Source organism: Barbus barbus (assembly GCF_936440315.1).
Source record: "Barbus barbus genome assembly, chromosome: 15".
Classification (NCBI taxonomy): Eukaryota; Metazoa; Chordata; class Actinopteri; order Cypriniformes; family Cyprinidae; genus Barbus; species Barbus barbus.
In genome coordinates, this window is record NC_136743.1 from 5,509,466 (window position 1) to 5,530,684 (window position 21,219).

The 21,219-nt window shown below is 36.0% G+C and overlaps 3 protein-coding genes across 3 annotated transcripts; 1 reads left to right on the top strand and 2 right to left on the bottom strand.

The window, feature by feature from the left end:
- Positions 1–1,473: 1,473 nt before the first annotated feature.
- dhrs12lb (dehydrogenase/reductase (SDR family) member 12-like b) lies at positions 1,474–8,218 on the bottom strand. Its single transcript, XM_079434987.1, has 10 exons — positions 8,103–8,218; positions 7,373–7,506; positions 6,585–6,667; positions 5,725–5,820; positions 5,523–5,604; positions 4,848–4,909; positions 4,582–4,686; positions 3,637–3,727; positions 2,085–2,222; positions 1,474–1,999 (listed from the first exon to the last, which is right to left on the bottom strand). Exons 1-10 carry the CDS (start codon positions 8,156–8,158, stop codon positions 1,884–1,886), a joined length of 963 nt encoding a protein of 320 aa, XP_079291113.1. The 5' UTR covers positions 8,159–8,218; the 3' UTR covers positions 1,474–1,883.
- Positions 8,219–9,763: 1,545 nt separating this feature from the next.
- On the top strand, positions 9,764–18,070 carry ap1s3b (adaptor related protein complex 1 subunit sigma 3b). Its single transcript, XM_079435229.1, has 5 exons — positions 9,764–9,912; positions 14,554–14,732; positions 15,881–15,989; positions 16,262–16,399; positions 17,123–18,070. The coding sequence occupies exons 1-5, from the start codon at positions 9,910–9,912 to the stop codon at positions 17,156–17,158; spliced, it is 465 nt and encodes a 154-aa protein (XP_079291355.1). The 5' UTR covers positions 9,764–9,909; the 3' UTR covers positions 17,159–18,070.
- Positions 18,071–18,076: 6 nt separating this feature from the next.
- scg2b (secretogranin II b) lies at positions 18,077–21,064 on the bottom strand. Its single transcript, XM_079435230.1, has 2 exons — positions 20,992–21,064; positions 18,077–20,396 (listed from the first exon to the last, which is right to left on the bottom strand). The coding sequence occupies exon 2, from the start codon at positions 20,389–20,391 to the stop codon at positions 18,637–18,639; it is 1,755 nt and encodes a 584-aa protein (XP_079291356.1). The 5' UTR covers positions 20,392–20,396; positions 20,992–21,064; the 3' UTR covers positions 18,077–18,636.
- Positions 21,065–21,219: the final 155 nt, after the last annotated feature.

A 21,219-nucleotide genomic window follows, 5' to 3' on the forward strand; every position in this document is an offset into this window, starting at 1 on the left:
GAAGGTGGACTTTAATCACAGGCTTTGATCTGCACGGGGGTGCTTGGGATTTACTCACACACGCTCATTAACACAGAGACCTTCTCAACAAAATACACAGCTGTTGTCTTTACAAGCACTCACTGTACCAGTCAGACGGTCTGAGAAGACAATGGTGCAGTCACTGCTTTCCGTGCTCGTTTGGTCCACTAATAAGATGATCACAACCACTGATGTTAGTGGATGTGAAAGCATCGTATGCGTCATACAGTGAGTGTGATGAATCATTTACCAGCAAAGGACATTAAGGATTTCCATCCATTTCATACAGTGCGCTGAGAGAAATGATGACGCAGGTGGATGCAGTTTATATCAATTTAAGAGGAAGCACCGTTTTATAAGGAGTTTGTTAGTTGTGTTAATTTCATTTCTACTTAACATATCTGAAGGTTATGTCACATTTTGCATCACCATATAGGACGTTTTTTCATTGGCACTGACAAGGCTAAATTGGTTTTGTTTTATTATTTATGAGCAATTTGAGAGAGGACAGGAATGGAAGTGGGAAATGACGCAGGTAGCATAAATTATGAGCACCATTTATGTTCAAGTTTTAACCCTATAAAGTCTACTGAAATCAGTCGAAAATCTGTATTATATGTGATCGGCAAATTTCTAGGGCCTCTGAATGATCAACATGATTTATTGAGTTGATAAATTTTTTTTTAGCAAGTAAAATGCCTTTTAGTTTAATATTAAAAACACCCACTTTCAGGCTGTGGTCTTTTTTTTTAATCCTTAATGTTTTGAGTAAACTTTCACATTGTTAGTGATATTTCAAGATGGGCATTTAGTTGACTGAATCAGCTTTGTTTAATTTATTATCTATACAAATGTATCAAATAGATGCATCAGGTCTCTCAATCTGCATCTCTCAATCATCAATGTATTGCATTGCATTCAATCAAAGCTGCAGAGCTTTGGTTATAAAACTAAGCATTTAAATATTATCTCACTAAGACATATTGGGAAATGTAGAATTGATATAGAACTGATATTTATATGCATTTTATGTAAGGAGTCAGTTATAACATCTCATTGATTTACATTACAAGCTATCAAAATTTCATCTTACGTTTTGGTTAAATATATATCAGAAACGGCACAAAATTGCATATTTGTGCTCAGTTTAAGCCTATGAATAAAATGTGACGAGTACAAACTCTTACTCCATATTCTCCTGTATCATATAAGCAAAAAATCTGATGTATCAAATATGATACCCGACAAAAACACATGCAAACTTTTTTTTTTTTTTTTTGCATTATAGGTTCAATATAAGGTTCAATAAATTATTCCATTTAAAAAAAAACATTCTGACTATGACTTCATATGTCAGGCTTTACAGGGTTAATTAGCATGTTGTGGCCGAACGTGAGTGTAAACAAAAAAAGTCCTAAAACAGGTTTATTTTGAATGTTTCTTGTTTTTATTGTGCATAATTCATTAAAGCATGTTATTCTAAAGACAAAAAGGTTTGTTTTCGGGAATCTTTGATCAAAATGTTATAATTTGTACCTCTGAAATGACTTTCCTTTACGGCTGAAGACAATCAAAGCCACTTTGATACACAAACTCAACTATATGGAGACAATTTCTTTTACAGTCCAATCCATTGGCAATGAATAAAATCACATCTCATCCTACTTTTGTTTCACATCATGTTTCCTGTTGTCTTTTAAGACAAGTTTTCATTTCTGTATGATTATTTAGCAGTTATATATATATACTTCATATATCATTATTTGTTACACCTAGCATGAATGATATTTTAGTATTATGTACTGTAAAACCTCTCAGTTATCTGGCATGTATAATATCTAACATGTTCTATGTGTAATCTCTCACTCTGGTTTGACAGCCATCGTCAAATTCTCCAACCGGCGCATAAAGGCTTTGACGTCCCATCGAGAGCTGTGTGTCCACGCCAGGGGCAAGTGTGCTGAAACCGGCTGTCGATCTGAAACAAACAACATGCAAGAGTGCTACTGGAAAAATCTACACACATCACATCAAATGTCACCATTTTTAACCAATATGCAAACCTTGGAAGAAAAGGCCGCTGGGAAACGCAGTGGTGGCGTGTGACACGGAGAGCCAGACGACTGTATCGGCTCCCTGCTCCGCCGAACGCAGACGATCACGCATCATCTGATGGAACTGAGGCATCGCCTTGGCAACCGCTGAGCACATTACAAGTCATGAGTTTGACAGAGAAGTTTGCAAAAAAGTGTTATCTAATTTCTAAAATCAGCATATTGAGGGGTGAGAACCAGAAGGGTGAAAGATATACAGTATATATCAAATGAAAGCTCTTAATGAGCTCTTTCTACTGGCGAAAGTACTGTCATCCATGAGTGTACACATTTTTATTTTGTTTTGACTCTCCTGTAAAGTTGGTGAAATGTCACTTATGCCTTTCTGGTTCTCACCCCTCGATATGCTGCATATGTTATTGAATTGAAAACTCTGTGATTTAGGTTTATGTTATTTTTTTATATTTATTTTAGATTTTAGATATATATATTTAAGTACTGTAAACTGTAAATTTTGTAAATGTAATTGAATCATTACATTTAATATAATTATTTAAATCATTTGACATTTTTTATATTTTTATTTTAAATTAAATATATATTTTATATGTATATTTTCATTTGGATTTTCATTTCAAGTTATTTTACTTTATTTTAGTTAGATTTTATCTGTAATTTATGTATTTAAATGTAAATATATATTTTATGTGTTTATATTAATTACATATATATATAAATGAATATACTGTAACTGTACAAAATAAATATATATATATATATATATATATATATAATATTTTGTTAATATAATAATATATACATATTTCTTTTATTTTATAGTTGCCAAGACAAAATTTCTCATTAAAATAAAATACTTTTATATATAAATAATAATAATAACAACAACAACAATGAGAAAAATAATTAAAACAGTAACTAACTTTAGATAAAAAAATATAATAAATATAACAATAAAACTATTAATAAAATCTATATGTGCAAGCATTAGTGCTGCCAAACGATTAATCGCGATTAATCGCATCCAAAATAAATGTTTTTGTTTACATAATATGTGTGTGTACTGTGTATATTTATTATGTATATATATACAAATACACACACATACAGTATGTATTTTTCAAATATTTACATGTATTTACATATATATATATTTATATTTATATTATTTATATTACAGATAAATATATTTAATATATAAACCTAACATATTTTTCTTAAATATATACATGTATGTGTGTGCATTTATATAGACATAATAAATATACACAGTACACACACACATATATTATGTAAACAAAAACGTTTATTTTGGATGCGATTAATCATTTGCCAGCACTAGCAAGTATATAATAGTATCTTAATGAAACTAAAATAAAACTGGAAACACATCTAGAGTTGCTCTTTTACAGCTGGAAGGCTTCAAATCTATACTTATGGACAAAAACAAAATCAACTTAAAGCTGTAAATAAATAGAAGCATAATCATGCTGGCAGTAATTAGCACATTATTTTGGTTGTTGACTTAAAAAATGAATAATACCTGGTGTGTCAGCCCACCCAGGGTGCATCACAGAGAAATGGATTTTGGGATTTGCTTTGGCCCAGACCTCTGTCATCACTACCTGTTGCCTCTGTGGACACACACACACACACACACACACACACACACACACACACACATTACTGCATCAGATATTGTTTAATGGAGATGGCACTCTGTGACACCTGTTGAGAGAAAGTTAATCCTGCTCATCTCAATTTAATACAAACTGTTCATGACTTTTAGTCTCTTTTCATGGATAAAATTATTTAATCTATAATCTTTTTCACATTATTCTTGTAAATTAATTTGACAACAAAATGTCTGCCAACACTTGACTAAAAAAGCACCATGGTTCAGTCTCAGATGCTGCTTTGATATATTTAATTGATTATATACCAGGGTACTGTAAAGTATTACCACCGTGTAAAGTATTAAATATAGTATTACTACCCTGGTAGTATCCAAAAAACCACGGTACTTTTCTGTAAGGTGAGACTTAAAAATAAATTATTTTTTTTATTATTTCTTTGTTATTTTTAATTTTATAAATCATTTATAAATCCATATTCTACATTTAAAAGTTGAATATTGACTTAAAAAAGATTTTAACATTTCTCATTTTCATTAAGCGATGTACTAAAATAACAAACTAAAACTGAAAAAAATGACTAAACATTTAATTAATTTAATTTAATTTAATTAATTATTACATTATTATTTTTAATTTTAACTTTACATTTTTAATTTCAAAGTTTCACATAGAAAATGTGAGTGGTGTTTTGTCTGTGCTAAACATTTAAGTGTAGTTGCTAGGGTGTCTACTAAATTAATAAATGTAAATGAAACGTATGAGCAATAAAAATAGCAATGATTCACTAATAAAACATAAATGGTAGATTAAGAGGCAAAATGCTTTTAATTCTCTAAATATTGTCTAAATACCTTGTTTTGTGCATATACCGTGGTACCATCAAACGGAGCTCTCTCAGTCTGCAGGTCGTCCGTGTTGAGTTTCTGTACCAGCATCCCTCCCGATGACACCGTGATCTACATTATTATCATCACAAAATATGGCACAATATGAGCGAGAAACAGATGTGCACACATTGCTGTTATTAAAATATAAACACATCTATCATAAACACAATTGTTTATGTCTTCACATTTACATTGTGAAAGACACTGAGATCAGTGTTGTTTTCACTTACAACTCGGGGGTCCCTGCTCTTCTCCAGCAATGGAATCAGACATTTAGTCAGAACATAAACACCTGTAGAGGACAAGATATTAAACATTAAATATTGCATCCAACATATTCTATGTTTTTCTATGCTTATTCTACGTTTAACAGAATAAATATTCTACAAAAGAATATTATATAGTATACTACCATTAGAAATTCTGGGGTCAGCAAGATGTTGGTAAAAAAAAAATTATTCAGCAAAGATGTGTTAAATTGATCAAAAGTGATAGTAAATTCATTTGTAATGTTACAAAAGATTTCAAATATTTCCAATAAGTGCTGTTCATTTGAACTTCCTATTCATTAAAAAATCCTGAAGAAAATGTATCACAGTTTCCACACAAATATTAAGCATCACAGCAGTGATAATAATATAATACATGTTTCTTGAGCAGCATATTAGAATGATTTCGGAAGGGTCATGTGACACTAATACTGGAAAACTCAGATTTGCATCACAGAAATAAATAACAAATATATAAAAAAAACATATTTAAATAGAAAACAGTTATCTTAAATTGTAATAACATATTTCACAATAATACAGTTTTACTGCATTTTTAATTAAATAAATGCAGCCTTGGTGAGCATAAGAGACTTTTAAAAACATTAAAAAAAAAAATTGATTGTTGTGTCTTACCAAGAGTATTGGTCGCAAAATTTTTCTCCAGTCCGTCAGAGTTAATTTCCCTCTGGTTCACCATACATCCGGCATTATTGATCTGAGAGAGATTAGAGGAGAGGATATGTCTTCATCTGTCCTGCACCTGTAAGCTTCAGCTCAATGCTGGTATTTTCTTTAATATAGTGAGGTATGATGGGAAGCTCTCTGACACTCATACCAAAACATTGAGCGACGAGTGCTCCTTCTTAAAGGCCTCTGCAAACTCCCACACCTTTCTTGTCTCGGAGAGGTCCAACACGTGGACGTAAACCTCCTACGGTAGATGCATATCACACAGTGAAAGCAATAATGAGAAAATCCTTCAGAAACATTTTACAAATAGTACACTGTAAAAAAAAATTCCGTAAAATTTCCGGTAAAAAACTGGCAGCTGTGGTTGCCAGAATTCTACCGTAATAAATACGGTAGCAACGTTTTAGGTTATACGGTTTTAACTGAAACTTACAGTTAAATACCGTAATTTCTTTAACTGATATAATCTTAATATACCAACCTATTAAAGTACTGAAATCTGTTTTGTTCCTTTGAAATACACTGATAACTACCAAATGCAGGTGATGATGAGAAAGTCAAGCACCTTTTAAACAATAGCATTACAGAAGGTGCACAGTGTCATTCACACAAGCACTAAACACCATCATGGTGAGACTCATTAAACTGAAACATGCTATAAACATTAATTTAACAACATTAGATGTAACATACAACCCTAATAAACATAACTGATAAGAAAAAACTAAAAAGAAACATAGTTATTTCAAAGAAAAAACGTCAAATTCAAACAGAATTTGAAATGGAACGCAGGGAATTCTGGGAACGTCAGTTTACGGGTTTTCCCTGTAAATTTTACAGGAACTTTCCGTTAACCATATAACAGGTTTTTACCGTAGCATTTTCACAGTTTTTTACCGTTAAAATCACGATCATTTTTTACAGTGTACCTCTCATTTATTTGGTGTTCTCTTTACATTCAGAATTAAACGTTGAAGCATCATAAGCAATAAATGAGACACTCACAGTATTTCCACTCGCTGAGATGATTTCTTCTCTGGCTCTCTCAGCTCGCTCTTTGTTTCGGCAGATGATATGAACAGTGCCACCTTGGACAAGAGGGGGAAAAATACGGTAACACTTTATAGCGAATAATTCTCACTATTAACTAGTTGCTTATTAGCATGCATATTATTAACATATTGGCTGTTTATTCATACTTATAAAACACATATTCTGCATGACCATATTCTACATCCTTAATCCTACCCAACAATTAAACTTAACAACTAACAACAGCAGCAAATTAGGGGTAAGGCAAAAGTCGTAGTTAATGATTTGTTAACAGCAAGAATTGGACCTTACAATAAAGTGTGACCAAAAATACATAATGAATTAATATAGGTACCACATTCTTCAATGATAAATTATGGGCTTGTTGAGATTTTCAATGATTCACTCTCAGAATAAATGCAAATGAATAAAGGTAGAAAATGTTAGCAAACCATACAACACCCTAATATTAACATTGGGTTCTGCGTGGGCAGCACCACTCACATTTTTTTCAAAAAAATTTGAAAATCTAGTTGATATTATTGTCTTTATCAAGCATGACAGACAATCACAGAGGAATACAAATGGCTTGACTTGGCAGGGTTAAACTATGCAAAGATTACTTAGCAGTGCGCTCTCTGTACACAAGTCTATTTACAAATGTTATATTATCTTTCTGAATATAATTTTAAAAAATACACGTATATTCATTATGATATTCACAGTTTTAAAGTATGATAATTGTGTGACGATAAACAAACCTTTTTTGGCTATGGCCATGGCTGTCGCCTTCCCTATTCCGCTGTTGGCTCCGGTGATCATGAAGGAACGGTCCACCATGGACACATCCAGGTCCTTTGCTACAAAGCTCTTAGAGGCATTCTCAAATCCAGACCTGCTGACAACATCCAACACATGAATCTAATCAGAAACACAACCAGCATGAAACCTCAAGAGCTGTACTGTTATCCATAAGTGTGTTTTTAACACAATCCTTGAATTGTTATGTGACCTCTGGGCATCTGAGACAGAGCTCCTAAGACAAGATCCCTGATCAGGGGCCAAAGGAGCTTCTGTGTGGGATGACAGGGCACTTGAGAGAGCGGCAGGGGCCTCAATAGGGTCCATTGTAATGCAATGATGACTGATCTTAAACTGAGGGCTTGGATGAATGCATGTCAGAGGAGATGAAAAAAATTTAATTTGTGCAAGAAACCACTACATCTAACAACATTTGGCTTGCGAGAACACAGTTTAAGACTTTGTTTTTCAGCTCTGAGCAGCTGCTGAATATATGCTCAAGCCAGATTTTTTTTTTAAATGATTAAATGATCATAGCAATGAAAACCATCTAATTGCGATTAGAAACAATAAAACACTAATTATTAAAGAATTTGCACCAAATTTTCTCAAAAGTTATCAACAATAAAGCAGCCCAATTACCTCAACAACACAAACTAAATTCAGTAAGAGATACAAAAAGACCTTTACCTTGTATACTCCCTCATTCCCTTGAAAAACCAAACTATGTTCCTGTAGAGACACATTTGTTGCTCAGTTGTTTCTTCTCAACTGGACTGCAGTGATATGACAGCTGACAGATGCATGTGACTACTGTAGCTCCTGAGGACTCCCTCTAGTGTCAGATGATAGATAATCAATTACACAAGCAAGGTCATGCAAATAAATGTAGTCAGGTGTTCACTTTTTAAAACTGTAGATTGCATTTTCCATTATTTAGCCTTTTATGCTCAAAAATTACTTTCCAAATAACCAAAAACCCTCCAAGACCCACTGTAGCGTGCAAAAAATTGCAATGTTTTGGACAAAATGTAGTAAAAATCCAAATATTTGACCTGTACGTTTTTTTTATTATTGATATTATTTATGTCGTTTTTTGTGGTTTATGGGGACTCTCCATAGGCGTAATGGTTTTTATACTGAACAAACTGTGTGTGCTATTTCCCTACACCTAAACTTAGCCCTCACAGGAGACTTTGTGCATTTTTAGATTTTCAAAAAAACACCATTTAGTATGATTTTTTAAGCCTTTTGAATTACGGGGACATAGGCAGTGTCCTCATAAACCACCTTCATATTGTAATACCTCTGTCATACCCATGTCATTATACAAATTTGTGTCCTCATAAACCATATAAACATGCACACACACACACACACACACACACACACACATACACACACACAAAATGACATATTTTTGTTCATTTACTGTGAACCCACTTTCTCATTTTTTAACACTTTCATTGAAGAACGAAGTGTAAAATGAAGAATAAAGAATACTATTATTTAGAGTTGGGGTCAATTATGAATGAACTTGGACTCGAACTTGACTCGGACTCGGACATTTTGGACTTAGAAATTGCTATAAAAACACAAATATCATAAAAGAAAAAAGTGAGAACATAAAATTAAGACAAAAATACATTATTAATAATCGTCTCCCATTCAAACTCAGTTGGTTAAGAAAGGTGGACTCTATAGTCTGTGACTCGGACCCAACACTACAGTTATTCATCATATAAAGCCAGTTTTTATTCTGAGGAATAACAAGATAATAATATTCATAATAGCAAACTGTACTTTAATTAATATTATTATATAATTTTTTTATAATAAAAATGGTTTATTCTTAATTGTGTTTTAACTTGGTTGCTTAACAACATAGTCATTCGTGTCATATCTACAGGTACATCTAAAAAAATGAGAATATCGTGAAAAACTGCCTTTTTGGTAACTTATTTCAAAAAGTGAAACTTTCATAAATATTTTAGACTCATTACATGTAAAGTAAGACATTTCAAAGGTTTTTTGTTTTAATTTTGATGATTAGAGCTTATGAAAGTCAAGTAAGACACTTTTGAAATGTCTTACTTTACATGTTATGAATCTAAAATATATATGAAAGTTTCACATTTTGAAATAAGTTACAAAAAAATGCAGTTTTTCATGATATTCTCATTTTTTGAGATTTACCTGTATATCCATAAATGTCAAGGCTCGATTTACAAAAGGCGCTTAAAGGTAACGCACATGAAAATATGTGAGGAGGGTGTTGCCCCGCCCCTTTTCAAGGCAGGTGCAGTGCCTTAACCAATCAGAGCTCAGACAGAGGAGGCGAAAACAAAGCCGAGCGCTCAGATACGCATCTGCGCATGCGCAGCTTTTCTCTCCACCACAGTTTGGGAAGGGCAGCGATGACTCCGGCCTTGACCAACCGGACAGTGGATAGGAATTTTGTGTATTTCAACATTCTTTCCGTATTTCTTACTTCAATATGGTAAGTTACACAGTTTATTCTTTTGACTCGCCTAAAAGCACACATTTAGATCACAGAGTAGGTTGACAGGTGTTCTTGCACCTGTCTGGATGCACCTGAGGACTTTCAAACTTCCGTCCTTCACGAGCTGCTTGTTTATCACCGACTAAAGAAAACAGTGTAATTTAGAGCTGGCGTAATTCACCTTAAGTTGTTTTATTCAAAGTCTGAGCAAATGAATCAGGTGTTATTTAAATGCTGAGGGAGTTAAAGGTGACGCTTTGGTGAAGTCATCTCATCTGTCTGGATAAACCGGTTAGTTCGTTTCCCTTGATAATGGACTGCCAGATTTTGACACTCAGCTAGTAGTAAATAGTTAGGAAACCTTTGTGTGGAGAACTTGCATGCAAAGTCCTGGTTTAGCTGGTAAACTCGTTTATCTGTTGTTCAAATAGGAGTTGGCCACTGTGTGTTTGACTGCTGCTAAGTTAGTGAGTTATCTGTTCTTCTGGTTAATGTGTGCAAGAATGAGTTAAGAGTGCTTTATAAACCAATCACAATATTACAAATGAAATAGTAGCATTTCCCATTATTAAATATTTTTTTGAGTATAGAATATATTGATAATATTGAGTAATAATATTTTAGCAATATATTATTAATATTTTACATTTTTTTATCTTTTTAAATAGTATAAAATAATGAAAAATAAAATAATTAAAATAATGCTTTAATACTCAAATCACATGAAAAATATGTTGTAAAATATCATGTTGTTAAGTGTAGTATTAAAATATCAGTAGGTAATCTGTATTACTAATAATAGCAATATATTATGCTCTTACTTACATATGCATTTTTATAAAAAAATTAAAATAATCAAATGAAATAAATGTAAAAATATTTTTTTTCAAACTGAGTAATAGTTTAATACAATATATTTGTATTAATACATTATTATTATTATTAATTACCGCTTTTTTAGCTGTTAATAGATTTAAAGAATGTAATTAAATGCTGAATTCATAAAACATTTTTGTTTTTTATTTAGCTCTTAGGTTAGTTTTGTTGAAATTTGGTAAGTGTTGGCAAAATCTCTCCAGAGTAGTAATACAATACATCCAGGTCCTCTGACAATGCTTCATCTGATATTGTCTGTATGCATCTGAGTAATTACAAGTGATGAAGAAGTGGCCCTTTTAATTTCAAAGAGATTGCAACACACAGAATCTCATTTAAACTGCAGCGAGTGTGTAGCATGTTCTCCTGTGTGCTGTAGCCGCTCACAGCTGTGTCGACTCCAACAATAGAAGGAAAATGAAATCAGTGCAACACAGAACTGAAATCTAAGCAGGCACAGGCTCAAGAGGAAGCATAAACCTTCCCCTATAGTGAAACTTTGTGTGTGGGAGAGAGATGGAGAGGGGTGTGTGTGTGTAAGGAGAGAAAGTGAAATCTTGTTGTGTAGAGATAAAGATAACTTAATAGCGTTCTCTTTTCTTTTCCTGTTGTCGTGAGATGGGTGTACCATGCTGAAGAAATACTTCAGAGAATCATATTCCTCTGGAGCACAATAGTAGACCCGACACAGTGCATTCTTCTGTTTCCTTGTTTTTTTCCTTGTGCTTTCATCTTTCGATTTACCGAGGAAGCAAATAAACTCTTTGCCAGCATGTTTTGGTCATAACAATGAAGCAGCTGACGGTTCCATTTCCCCACCTGGTGTTCCTGCATCTGTGTCCATGTGTGTTTGTGAGCAAAATTAGTTGCTTGCAGCAGATTCATTAATTCTCTCGTTAAACATAACAATTGACTTTAGGAGGAGAAAGCTTAGGACTCATTGCTTCTTGATGAGTATCATGTTTTTACACTTAAACAAATAGTTCATGTAAAAATGAAAATTTGCTGAAAATGTACTCAACTTTAGGCCATCGAAGATGTGGATAAATTTGTTTCTTCTTCAGAACAGATTTGGAGACATTTAGCATTACATCACTTGCTTACCAATGAATCAACTGCAGTGAATGGGTGCTGTCAAAATGAGTCCAAACAGCTGATAAAAACATCACAATAATCCACAAAATCCACACCACTCCAGTCCATCAGTTAATGTCTTGTGAAGCGAAAAGCTGTTTGTAATAAGCAAATTCATCACATTTAACTTTAAAAACTTCAGCTACAATACAAGTCTTCTATCCATAAGGCTTTCTCTGCTAAAATGTCATCTTATCTGAATAATCAGGAGAGAAAAATATGCACCGATCCAGCTCTGGTTACAAGTGGAAACGGTTCTAAACAAATTTGTTGTTGATGGAAGTGTTATGAATTATAGGCTCAATTTTTTTTTTGGTAAAATGTATTGTTTCTTGCAAGCAGCTTTTCACTTCATTAGAGTGTTGTGGATTATTATGATGTTTTTATCAGCTATTTAGACTCTCATTCTGACATGCTCCATTCACTGCAGAGGATGCATTGGATGTAATGCTAAATTCTATAAATCCATTATGATGGAGAAACAAAGTCATCTACATTGATGGCCTGAGTGTGAGTAAATTAAAATTTTTGGGTGAATTGTTCAGGTTGCTCTGGGAGAATTGTACCTGTACTTAAAATGAAATGGAATTTTAGAGTATTGCATATAATGCAATTATACTGTAGCTGTTTTTATGTAAAACAATAATCAATCGGCCTATGCAATGCTTTACTTTACTTTATTGTTTATTTTTACAGGGACAATGCACAATTAAAAGTAATTGCACCAGAGTTAGCTAATAGCTCATTTACATCTGCTGTCCCTGGGCAGGTAAACAAATTAAATATCATACAATATTACATACATGCAACAATCAATAGACATTTTGAATAGTAATATGCTTGTTGTCATATGACCGCATTACACTCTAATTCAGCAGATGGTGTCTAGTCAAAATATTGGAAATAAAAACAATTAATTTTGTGTAGAATATATGTATCTTTCGACAGCATAATTAATGATTCAGTCATATTTAAAAGTGTTTTCAGTTCTTTAGAATTTTTTCAGTTCATTGGAATTAATTGCACTGTGGAATATGTATATGTATTCTGCACAGTGATTTAGGCTACGTTGCACATTTTTATATTTCTTTACTGTCATTTGAAAAAAAAAAATAATTATTATGAATTTCTCTGTTGTCAGTCCTGGTTCCCCATGTCTTGTGTTTCCCTCCTTCTTGTGTCCTTATTTGGTGTTTCCTGCTCCTGTCCCCATTCAGTTCTATTAGTCCCAGCTGTGTTTCATTAGCTCTTTATTAGTTTCCAGGTGTGTCTCCTTAGTTCATTACTCATTTCTGTGAAGTTTTTCTTATGAAATGCCCTTTTCTAGCTGTCACGTCCAATAAAAGTGAACAATCCAGTTCCATTTTCTTGTGTTTTTAATCTTGTTTCAGAGGTGTGACTCAGGTTTCTGTGTAATAGTTTCTGTTAATAATTGTCGGTGTGGCCTGTGATCTGATAAATCTGTGAAAAAAGTGGTTTGTGTGACTCACAAAGAGAGTGTCATATTCCGTGCAGCCGTGACTTATGCCTTATGAGTAGACAAAGTTTTTCAAGCATTGCCATATTTCTGTGCAAATGAAATGAGGGGGAGGAGAAATTAGGAGTTCTCCGAAATTTTGTTCTCAGTATTGTTGCATTGAGCTGATTAGTTGTTGTGTGGAAAGGATTCACGCAGGGGTCCATCCTGTGGCTGACAGCGGATCTTTGTCTCACAGATATCGAATTTCATATTGATTAGGTTTGTGTGACAGTGAAAAGGTTAGCCATAGTTCTCTGTCAGAAGTGCAGTTTGTCTTTTTATGTTTATTTCCTTTTTCCTAAAATTTTATCTGTGGGCTTTTTGGAATTGTTGTTACAGACACAGTGAGACAAGAGACAGGAAATATGAGGGAAATGGGATCAGAAAACTATGCAGGCCAGATATGAACCAGCCTTTCTCGCATGAGCACCACAGCTCAACATATCTGGAGCCTGTGCACTAACCTAGATTTGGTCATGATTCCATTAAATATTGCTAATTTTCATTTTTGGGTGAACTAACCCTTGAAGTATCGGTTTTATATTTGATACAGACCAATACGAAAAGCAACATTAATTGTAAATGAAAAGTAAAGGATATTCACACTTAATTTAGCAATGGCACTTATCCAGAGTGACTGTATTTTCACTGTCAGCACATTTTTCATGAGTGTGCTCAAAGGAACAGTCTTGGTAACTCATTACCTTTGGGGTTTGAACCTACAACCAAGGGAAAGGGAAGTGGTGTGTGGCCAAGTATGGTGAGCCATACTCGGAATTTGTGCTCTGTATTTAATACATCCAAGTGCACACACAGTAGTGAACATACACCTGGAGCAGTGGGCAGCCAATGCTGCGGCGCCCGGGGAGCAGTTGGGGGTTTGGTGCCTTGCTCAAGGGTCTCACCTCAGTCGTGGTATTGAGGGTGGAGAGAGTGTTGGTTATTCACTCCCCCACCTACAATCCCTGCCGGACCTGAGACTCGAACCCACGACCTTCAGGTTACAAGTCCAACTCTCTATCCATTAGGCCACGACTGCCCCTGGATGAAGATGAAGATGAAGGAATGAAACCATCATTAATTAAAATGCATGTTCTCTTTTCCGACAGATGCATTTCCTGTTGCTGTTCAGCCGTCAGGGGAAGTTACGGCTGCAGAAATGGTTCCTGCCCCTCCCAGAGAGAGAGAGGAAGAAGATTGTGAAGGACATGACCACTATGGTGTTGTCACGAAAACCACGCACATGTAACTTCCTGCACTGGAAGGACCTGAAGATTGTCTATAAGAGGTGAGCATTCAACCCAGGCCCAAGGAGAATGTCCTGCAGGAGTAAATTTAGGGCTATATTCAGTATATGGTTTTCAGTAAGAGCATGCTGGTTTCAAACAAAATGACAGCGTTAGATTCAGCATTAATTAAAAGCCCAGCTGCTAGGCTCTCATGTTTGGTCATTAGTCATCACAAGGTGTGAGCAGAAGACTAAAATCTTGCAAAGCGGACACCTAGTCAGCAGTCAAGATCTTATGTGGGCTAATTAAAATACCACATGTGAGGATTTCTGCATCCTTATCGAGTCTATTGCCCCGTCCTGTGCTGTAGTTTTTAAACCAGTTCAGCCATTACTGATGTCATTAGCTGATGACATGCCCCTATCTGAGTCCTCCTTGTTTTCTGGCCAAACCTAGTGGCAGCTTTCTACACAATGGCCCCCTGTTACCCCTCAACAGTGTCTGAAAATGGACCCACATGCTCACAATGGGAAATATTAGTGCTTCATCTTTTTATTATGATAAATCGGTTAGAAGGAGTATTAGAAACATTTTAATGTCACTTCTGAAGATGAAATACTCTTAAAGTCAATCTAAAATTGAATTTACAATCCGTTTTATTAATGCGACTTTACAACTAAAACAATACATTGCTTTTATTAATTTTATTCCAAACTGATTTGATCATAAAAAGTGTGTCACATTGTTGAATGGAAATTATGATATGTGATAAATAGCTTTTTAAATCTATATAGAGCCATATTTCAACCCTGTATAGTAGAAAATATCCCAGAAGAGAGGTATTTTCTGAATATAAAATGCAAAGAACCACTGAAGAACCTTTGTTTTTGTGCTGCATCAAATCCTTCTGTCAGACACTGAAACCATCGTGTTTCTGAGAGTGAGTTTTCACATTTGTGTTCCTGAGAGCCTGTTACTCGCACTCTTCTGGTTCAGATCTATATTTCACACCTTTCGTAACCTGTTTTCGGTTCTTTCCTGTTGTTTTCCCAGTGTGACCTTTATAAATACGAGGTTTGCCATGTCAGCAGCAGTTGCATTACAGAGACTTTAGATGGCAGTTGTGAGGATAGTATGTACTCTTTTCAGGGGGGGTTTTTATGAAAAATAAATAAATGTATGTCTGTGTTTTCCCACTTTTTTGTAGGTACGCCAGTCTGTATTTCTGCTGTGGTTTGGAGAACCAGGATAATGAACTTCTGGCTTTAGAGATTCTGCATCGTTATGTGGAGCTACTTGACAAATACTTTGGCAATGTAAATACATTCAGTTTCTCACCGCTGGAGCAAATATTGTATTTATTTAATAAAATATATTATACACTATTGTTTAAATTTCCTGTTTGTATAAGTATCTTTTATTAAATATTAATATATATATATTAGTATATATAATACACACACATACATTTATTTATTTGTTTATTTATGCATAGTCTGAACACAGAATTTTATTCTTTACTCTCTGTCTCCACATTTATTTATTTATTTATTATACCAATTTCTGTCTGTGTAATATTATCTTACAGGTATGTGAGCTGGACATCATCTTTAACTTTGAGAAGGCTTATTTCATCCTGGATGAGTTTCTGATGGGTGGAGAGATTCAGGAGACGTCCAAACAGTCTATTGCAAAGTCTGTAGAGGCCTCAGATATGCTGCAAGAGGTGAGACACTAAATTTTATCTGCATAATATGTTTGAAAACTGAAACAGAAAAATTTGTTTATTTATTTAACAGTATTGAAATAGGATTAAAAGAAAATCTCTTCCATCCCTGTAAATTGCTATTGTTTTGACATTTTTTTTTAAATAATAATAATAAGACACATGACAACACAATCTCAATCAGTGTTTCTGAGCCACACATTTCAGATTGAAAGAACCTGCAGCTGTCTTAATGCTGCTGCCCACCCAGTTATAGAGCTCCACTTTGGCCGTCACTTTCATAAAACATTATTGATTTGACAAGGAGAGAGAAAAAAAACAGACCTGTCTGAGAGTGTTGTTTTACAGAGCAACTCTCTGTACCACTAAATGCCAGCTTTCTCAGCATGCCTCAAAAAAATGAGACCACATTAAAAGAATAGTTCACCCCAAAATGAAAATAATGTCATCTACTCACCTTCAAAGCTGGCATATTGAGGACTATAGCATGAGGGGTATAAATGAAACGAGGGTGAATAAACGATGACCAAATATTTATTTTGGAGTCAACTGTTCCTTTAAAACCCATATGGCATCTGATCATTTGTTGTCCATGTATTATTCTAATAAGCAGGTCCATACATCTGAAGGAGAGTTCACCTCTGCACGGCAAGGGAAACTGGAAATGTCACGTAATATTATACAAAAGGGTAATCAGTTATGTGCCTGTTTTCTTCTCTTCAGACGATGGAAGAATACATGAGCAAACCAGCCTTCTGACAGCAGCTGACGTGATACAATGTGACAAAGGGGAAAGAAACCTGCCTCCGCAGTGTAGGTTGTGTCCTTCACTCAGGACACAGTTTTTCATTGCAAGAAATTTCAGACTTCATTCATGAGGGATGCAGAATTTTGTTTCCTTATTTATTATTATTATTATTGTTTTCTTCTCAATGCTTGTATGAACTTCATCAATTCCACTCAAATTTTAATAGAACTGAATCAGAGTTCATGTTGTGTTTTTGAATAGGTTATGTCTTGTCAACTTATAAAAATAAATGTAATGCAGAATTTCTGTGATGGCTCCAGCATGCATACAGCATGCCATAGCTTCAACTGATCATTTTCAACTTTTATACCAAAATCATATATCATATATTTGCAATAACCTTAAACTTTGGCTTATCTGAAGTGCCTTTTCATGTTTTTAAACATGTTGCATGTCTCAGGAGACAGGAGACATTTATTTCAAGAAAGAAAGAAAAAAACACTTTTGAAGAAATGCTTGAAGATGCTGCTTTATGAGCACACTTTGTTGATATTGTCTTATTAAAATTGTCTTTTTGATATGATTTATTCTCAGTCAAGTGTTTGCAATTTTCTCTGATTAAATGCATCTGGTGCTTTCTAAAATCCCTCCAGCAGTTTATATTTGTGCACTGTAATGGATTTGTTTTCTATTAATATCTCTTATTATGAGACTATGCTTGGCGCTGTTTTAGGTTCTGTATCATCAAGTGGACATCTTTGGCTTTTTCTATAACATCAAATGCAAATATTAATATGTGATTGATATTTTTTTTCCTTCTCTTTCAAGATCCAGCACAGACTGGGTGTCATGTTTCTTGTTTTAAGTCATAATGTATGTTGAATCATGCTCAGTGTAATAAGGCAGCACAATACAGCGAGAGGAAAAATAATACGGTAATGCTTTATTCATGTTTCTCTTCTCACACTTTAGAACACGTACAAAATGATTTATAAATGAGAATCACATCCATCTTTATTGGTTTGATAATGAAATAGCTTGTAAAGATTGCAGCAAGCGGAGTCCTACGACTACAGGAACATTCTCTTGATACCAACAAAAGGAACAAGAAAACATTTCGAGGACCACCAATTCATAAACGACAGATAAAATACACTTGAACTCCCGCACATTGATATACCATATATATTTACATCATATAGAATTCCATGAAAACTAAAGCACTTTAAACTGTTTACTTTTTTTAAAATAACTTTTGAGGAGATATAGGCATGTCCCACGAGTAAGCAATATTTTTTTCCCCTTTCATACTCCGACAAGTCCCTTCTGTGGCAGGATTGGCTAGTAGGAGCTTCTTACAACCAGTTTGCTATTTGGACAGTTCAGAAGTCGTTCATGTAGCCATAGCAACCATATCAAAGAGATAAAAGGTCAAGGGGTGGGACTTGTCAGAATACGAGCAGGGAAAAAAAATACAAGCTCAGGGTCTTTACATTCCTGCAACCATTTTCCCGTGATACTCTTTACCCTCTTCTGGTCCAGGCACAGGTGGGGTTTGATCTACTGTCTCCTGAGCTGAATCTTGAGTGGACAGCTTTCGGGGTGCCTCAGGCTCCTCTTTCCCTTGGGTGTCTCTTTTGGTGGGCATGCTTTTTCCATTATCAACCTGATCAAAGAAATCTTTCATGGCCTCCTCATACAACTCATAAGGCAACTGTCCGTTTGTGGTGGAATCGATGGCTCTCTTGCGATTGCTCGAGCTGGTGTCGGGGTACTCAGTCAGGAGTTTGGCTGCGAGGAAGGTTGACTCTTCATCCTCATCCACTGCATCATCATCGTAATCATCTTTTCTTTTGCTTGGAGCTTTGTTTAACTCGGACAGGAACAAGCTTCCCCGTCTTCCGCTGGGGTTGAAGTACTTTGCCATGGCTGTTTTGTAAGGCCTTTGCTTTAGCAAAGAAAATTTTGCGTTCTTGTTGGCCAGATTCCTTAACCCAAGGACTTTCAGGATATCCTCAGATTTGACATCAGGAGGGATATCGCTCACTGTGACTTCAGGCTGTCGACCGTTGTAATACTTGATGACCCGACTCTTGTACCGAGGTTGGCTGGGTTTCCTAGCCAGCTGGGTCTCAGGAAGACGTTGTTGTTTTCTGGTTTCCTCCATAAAGAGCATTCCAACCAGGTCCTCTGGAGGCACCTGGAGCTTCACAGAAATAGCCGACAGCAGTTGTTTGATTGCCCTAGGGTCGATTAGAGCGGGTTGGGTTAGCCTCCTCCTTCCTTCCATCAGGTCCCGTTTTTGTTCCTGGTTTGTCATCTCCAAGACCTTCAATAGGTAGTAATCCACGAGTTTTGTGTCATCATCTGGGTTCTCGTCATCGTCTTCAGTAGGGCTAGCTCGTCTTTCAATGACCTCGCCCTGCTCTCCATTATCTCCTAGCCCTCGTTCGTATTCTTCACGGCTTCCTTTAACTACTTCCTCCGTCTCGAGCTGCTCTTCTAGCGGCACCCATTCCTCCCCTCCAGTCACGTCCTCGTATGCCAAGTTTCTAACCTTGTAGAGGTCATCGGCGTCTTCGTCTTCCTGGTTCTCTCGCTTCTGGTTCTGCGCGGCAGACAGTTTACCAAGCTCTTCGAATATAGAACGCATGTTGGCGAGGCTCTGAGGGGTGTACTGCTCGTCCAAATCCTCAGTCGCCCGCTTGTTGTCCCTGCCACTCTCCTCATCCTCAAACATCAGCGGGTACTTCTTGTGCGGCTTCACGAAGCCCCCGTAGTCTCCAGCAGGGCTCTCTGCGTCTGCCACCGGGCGTCTGCTCTTGTGAGGACGCCGCTCGTTTCCGGGCGCTGGCTGGCTTTCTGGAGTCTCTCCAGCTTGTTCAAGCACCCGCAGCAGAGATCGAACCCACTGTGGCACTTTGTTATCAGGCCAACGGGTGGCTTCCTCACGCGTGGGAGTGTTCTCGTCCTGTAGGGAGGCGAGCTGCACTAGAAAGCGGAATTTGTCCACTTCGTCGTAGTCCCCTGTTGGACTCTCTGGTCCATCGGCTCTCTGCTTCAAGCTTTCGATGTACTCCAGAGCTTTGATCATATCGGAGCTGGGAGCAAGGAAGCCACCCTGGTCTCCGCCTCGTAGGCGATGGTGGCGCACAGAGGCGCCCTGCACGGTTAGTGTTTGGAGGAGGGTAACGAGCAGGACCGCTACCCCTCCGGCGGACAGTTTCGGTAGAGACAACATCATACCGCCTAGAGATAAACAAGCACAAAAACAGTTAACCCGTGCAGTCTTTTTTAAAATTTTATTTATGTTGATATTTAAAACCAAAATGCATGTAGTGTTGCTGAAATTCTGTTTAAGTTTAAACTACCCATGAAATCAGTTCTTAGAGTTGCTCAAATTGTTTCCCAGACCGAGAAGAAGAGACGCTCCGAGCACCAGAGCAGCAATGAGATCAGTCAGAACACAACATGTTTTTAAACAACATCAGCACCGGATGAGTCACCGCCTGTTGTCAAGGTAACCTTTCACTTGTGGCTACGGATCTCTAAGAACAGATCTATTGATATTTTCACATATGTTTGTAAGAAGAAATCTCGATTTAAAAGATCAGTCTAGCTGGAATACATTTCACTGATCTTTTCGCGACGAAATCCAGTAGATAAACCAGAGATGAGAGATGCTGATAATGAGGGATAGTATCTAACCAAGCAAAGCCGGAAAGAAAAGGAACAATAGCTCTACTCTTCTTTAACCCACACAAAGCAGATTAGCGCATACGTTAACTATTTTCAGAGAGCATAATTTTGTGAATGCAAAAAAAATGAAAATGAGCCACCGTACCTTTTGTGTAGAGCTCAGAGAATGTGAATGAGCGTGAACAGCATGTCCTCCGTATTGCCTCAATGCGCTTCGGTTGTGTTTCAGCACCGGACAGCTCCTCGCGCTATATGAGGCGGCACCTGACCAATGCGTCACCGATGCTCACGCAATACCGAGGCTGTGCATGCATTCGTACCGATGGTAACCATTCACAACGTTTATCTCTGAGAAACTGAACCTTTTGCATTA

Excerpts from the sequence above, each read along its gene's own strand:
- dhrs12lb (XM_079434987.1), bottom strand. The coding sequence starts at position 8,158 with ATGTGTCTCTACAGGAACATAGTTTGGTTTTTCAAGGGAATGAGGGAG. Across the intron at positions 5,605-5,724 it reads ACTCGTCGCTCAATGTTTTG|ATCAATAATGCCGGATGTAT; the intron begins GTATGAGTGTCA and ends AATCTCTCTCAG. Across the intron at positions 4,910-5,522 it reads TTTTGCGACCAATACTCTTG|GTGTTTATGTTCTGACTAAA; the intron begins GTAAGACACAAC and ends TGTCCTCTACAG.
- ap1s3b (XM_079435229.1), top strand. Across the intron at positions 14,733-15,880 it reads CTGAAGATTGTCTATAAGAG|GTACGCCAGTCTGTATTTCT; the intron begins GTGAGCATTCAA and ends ACTTTTTTGTAG. Across the intron at positions 15,990-16,261 it reads TTGACAAATACTTTGGCAAT|GTATGTGAGCTGGACATCAT; the intron begins GTAAATACATTC and ends ATTATCTTACAG.
- scg2b (XM_079435230.1), bottom strand. The coding sequence starts at position 20,391 with ATGATGTTGTCTCTACCGAAACTGTCCGCCGGAGGGGTAGCGGTCCTG.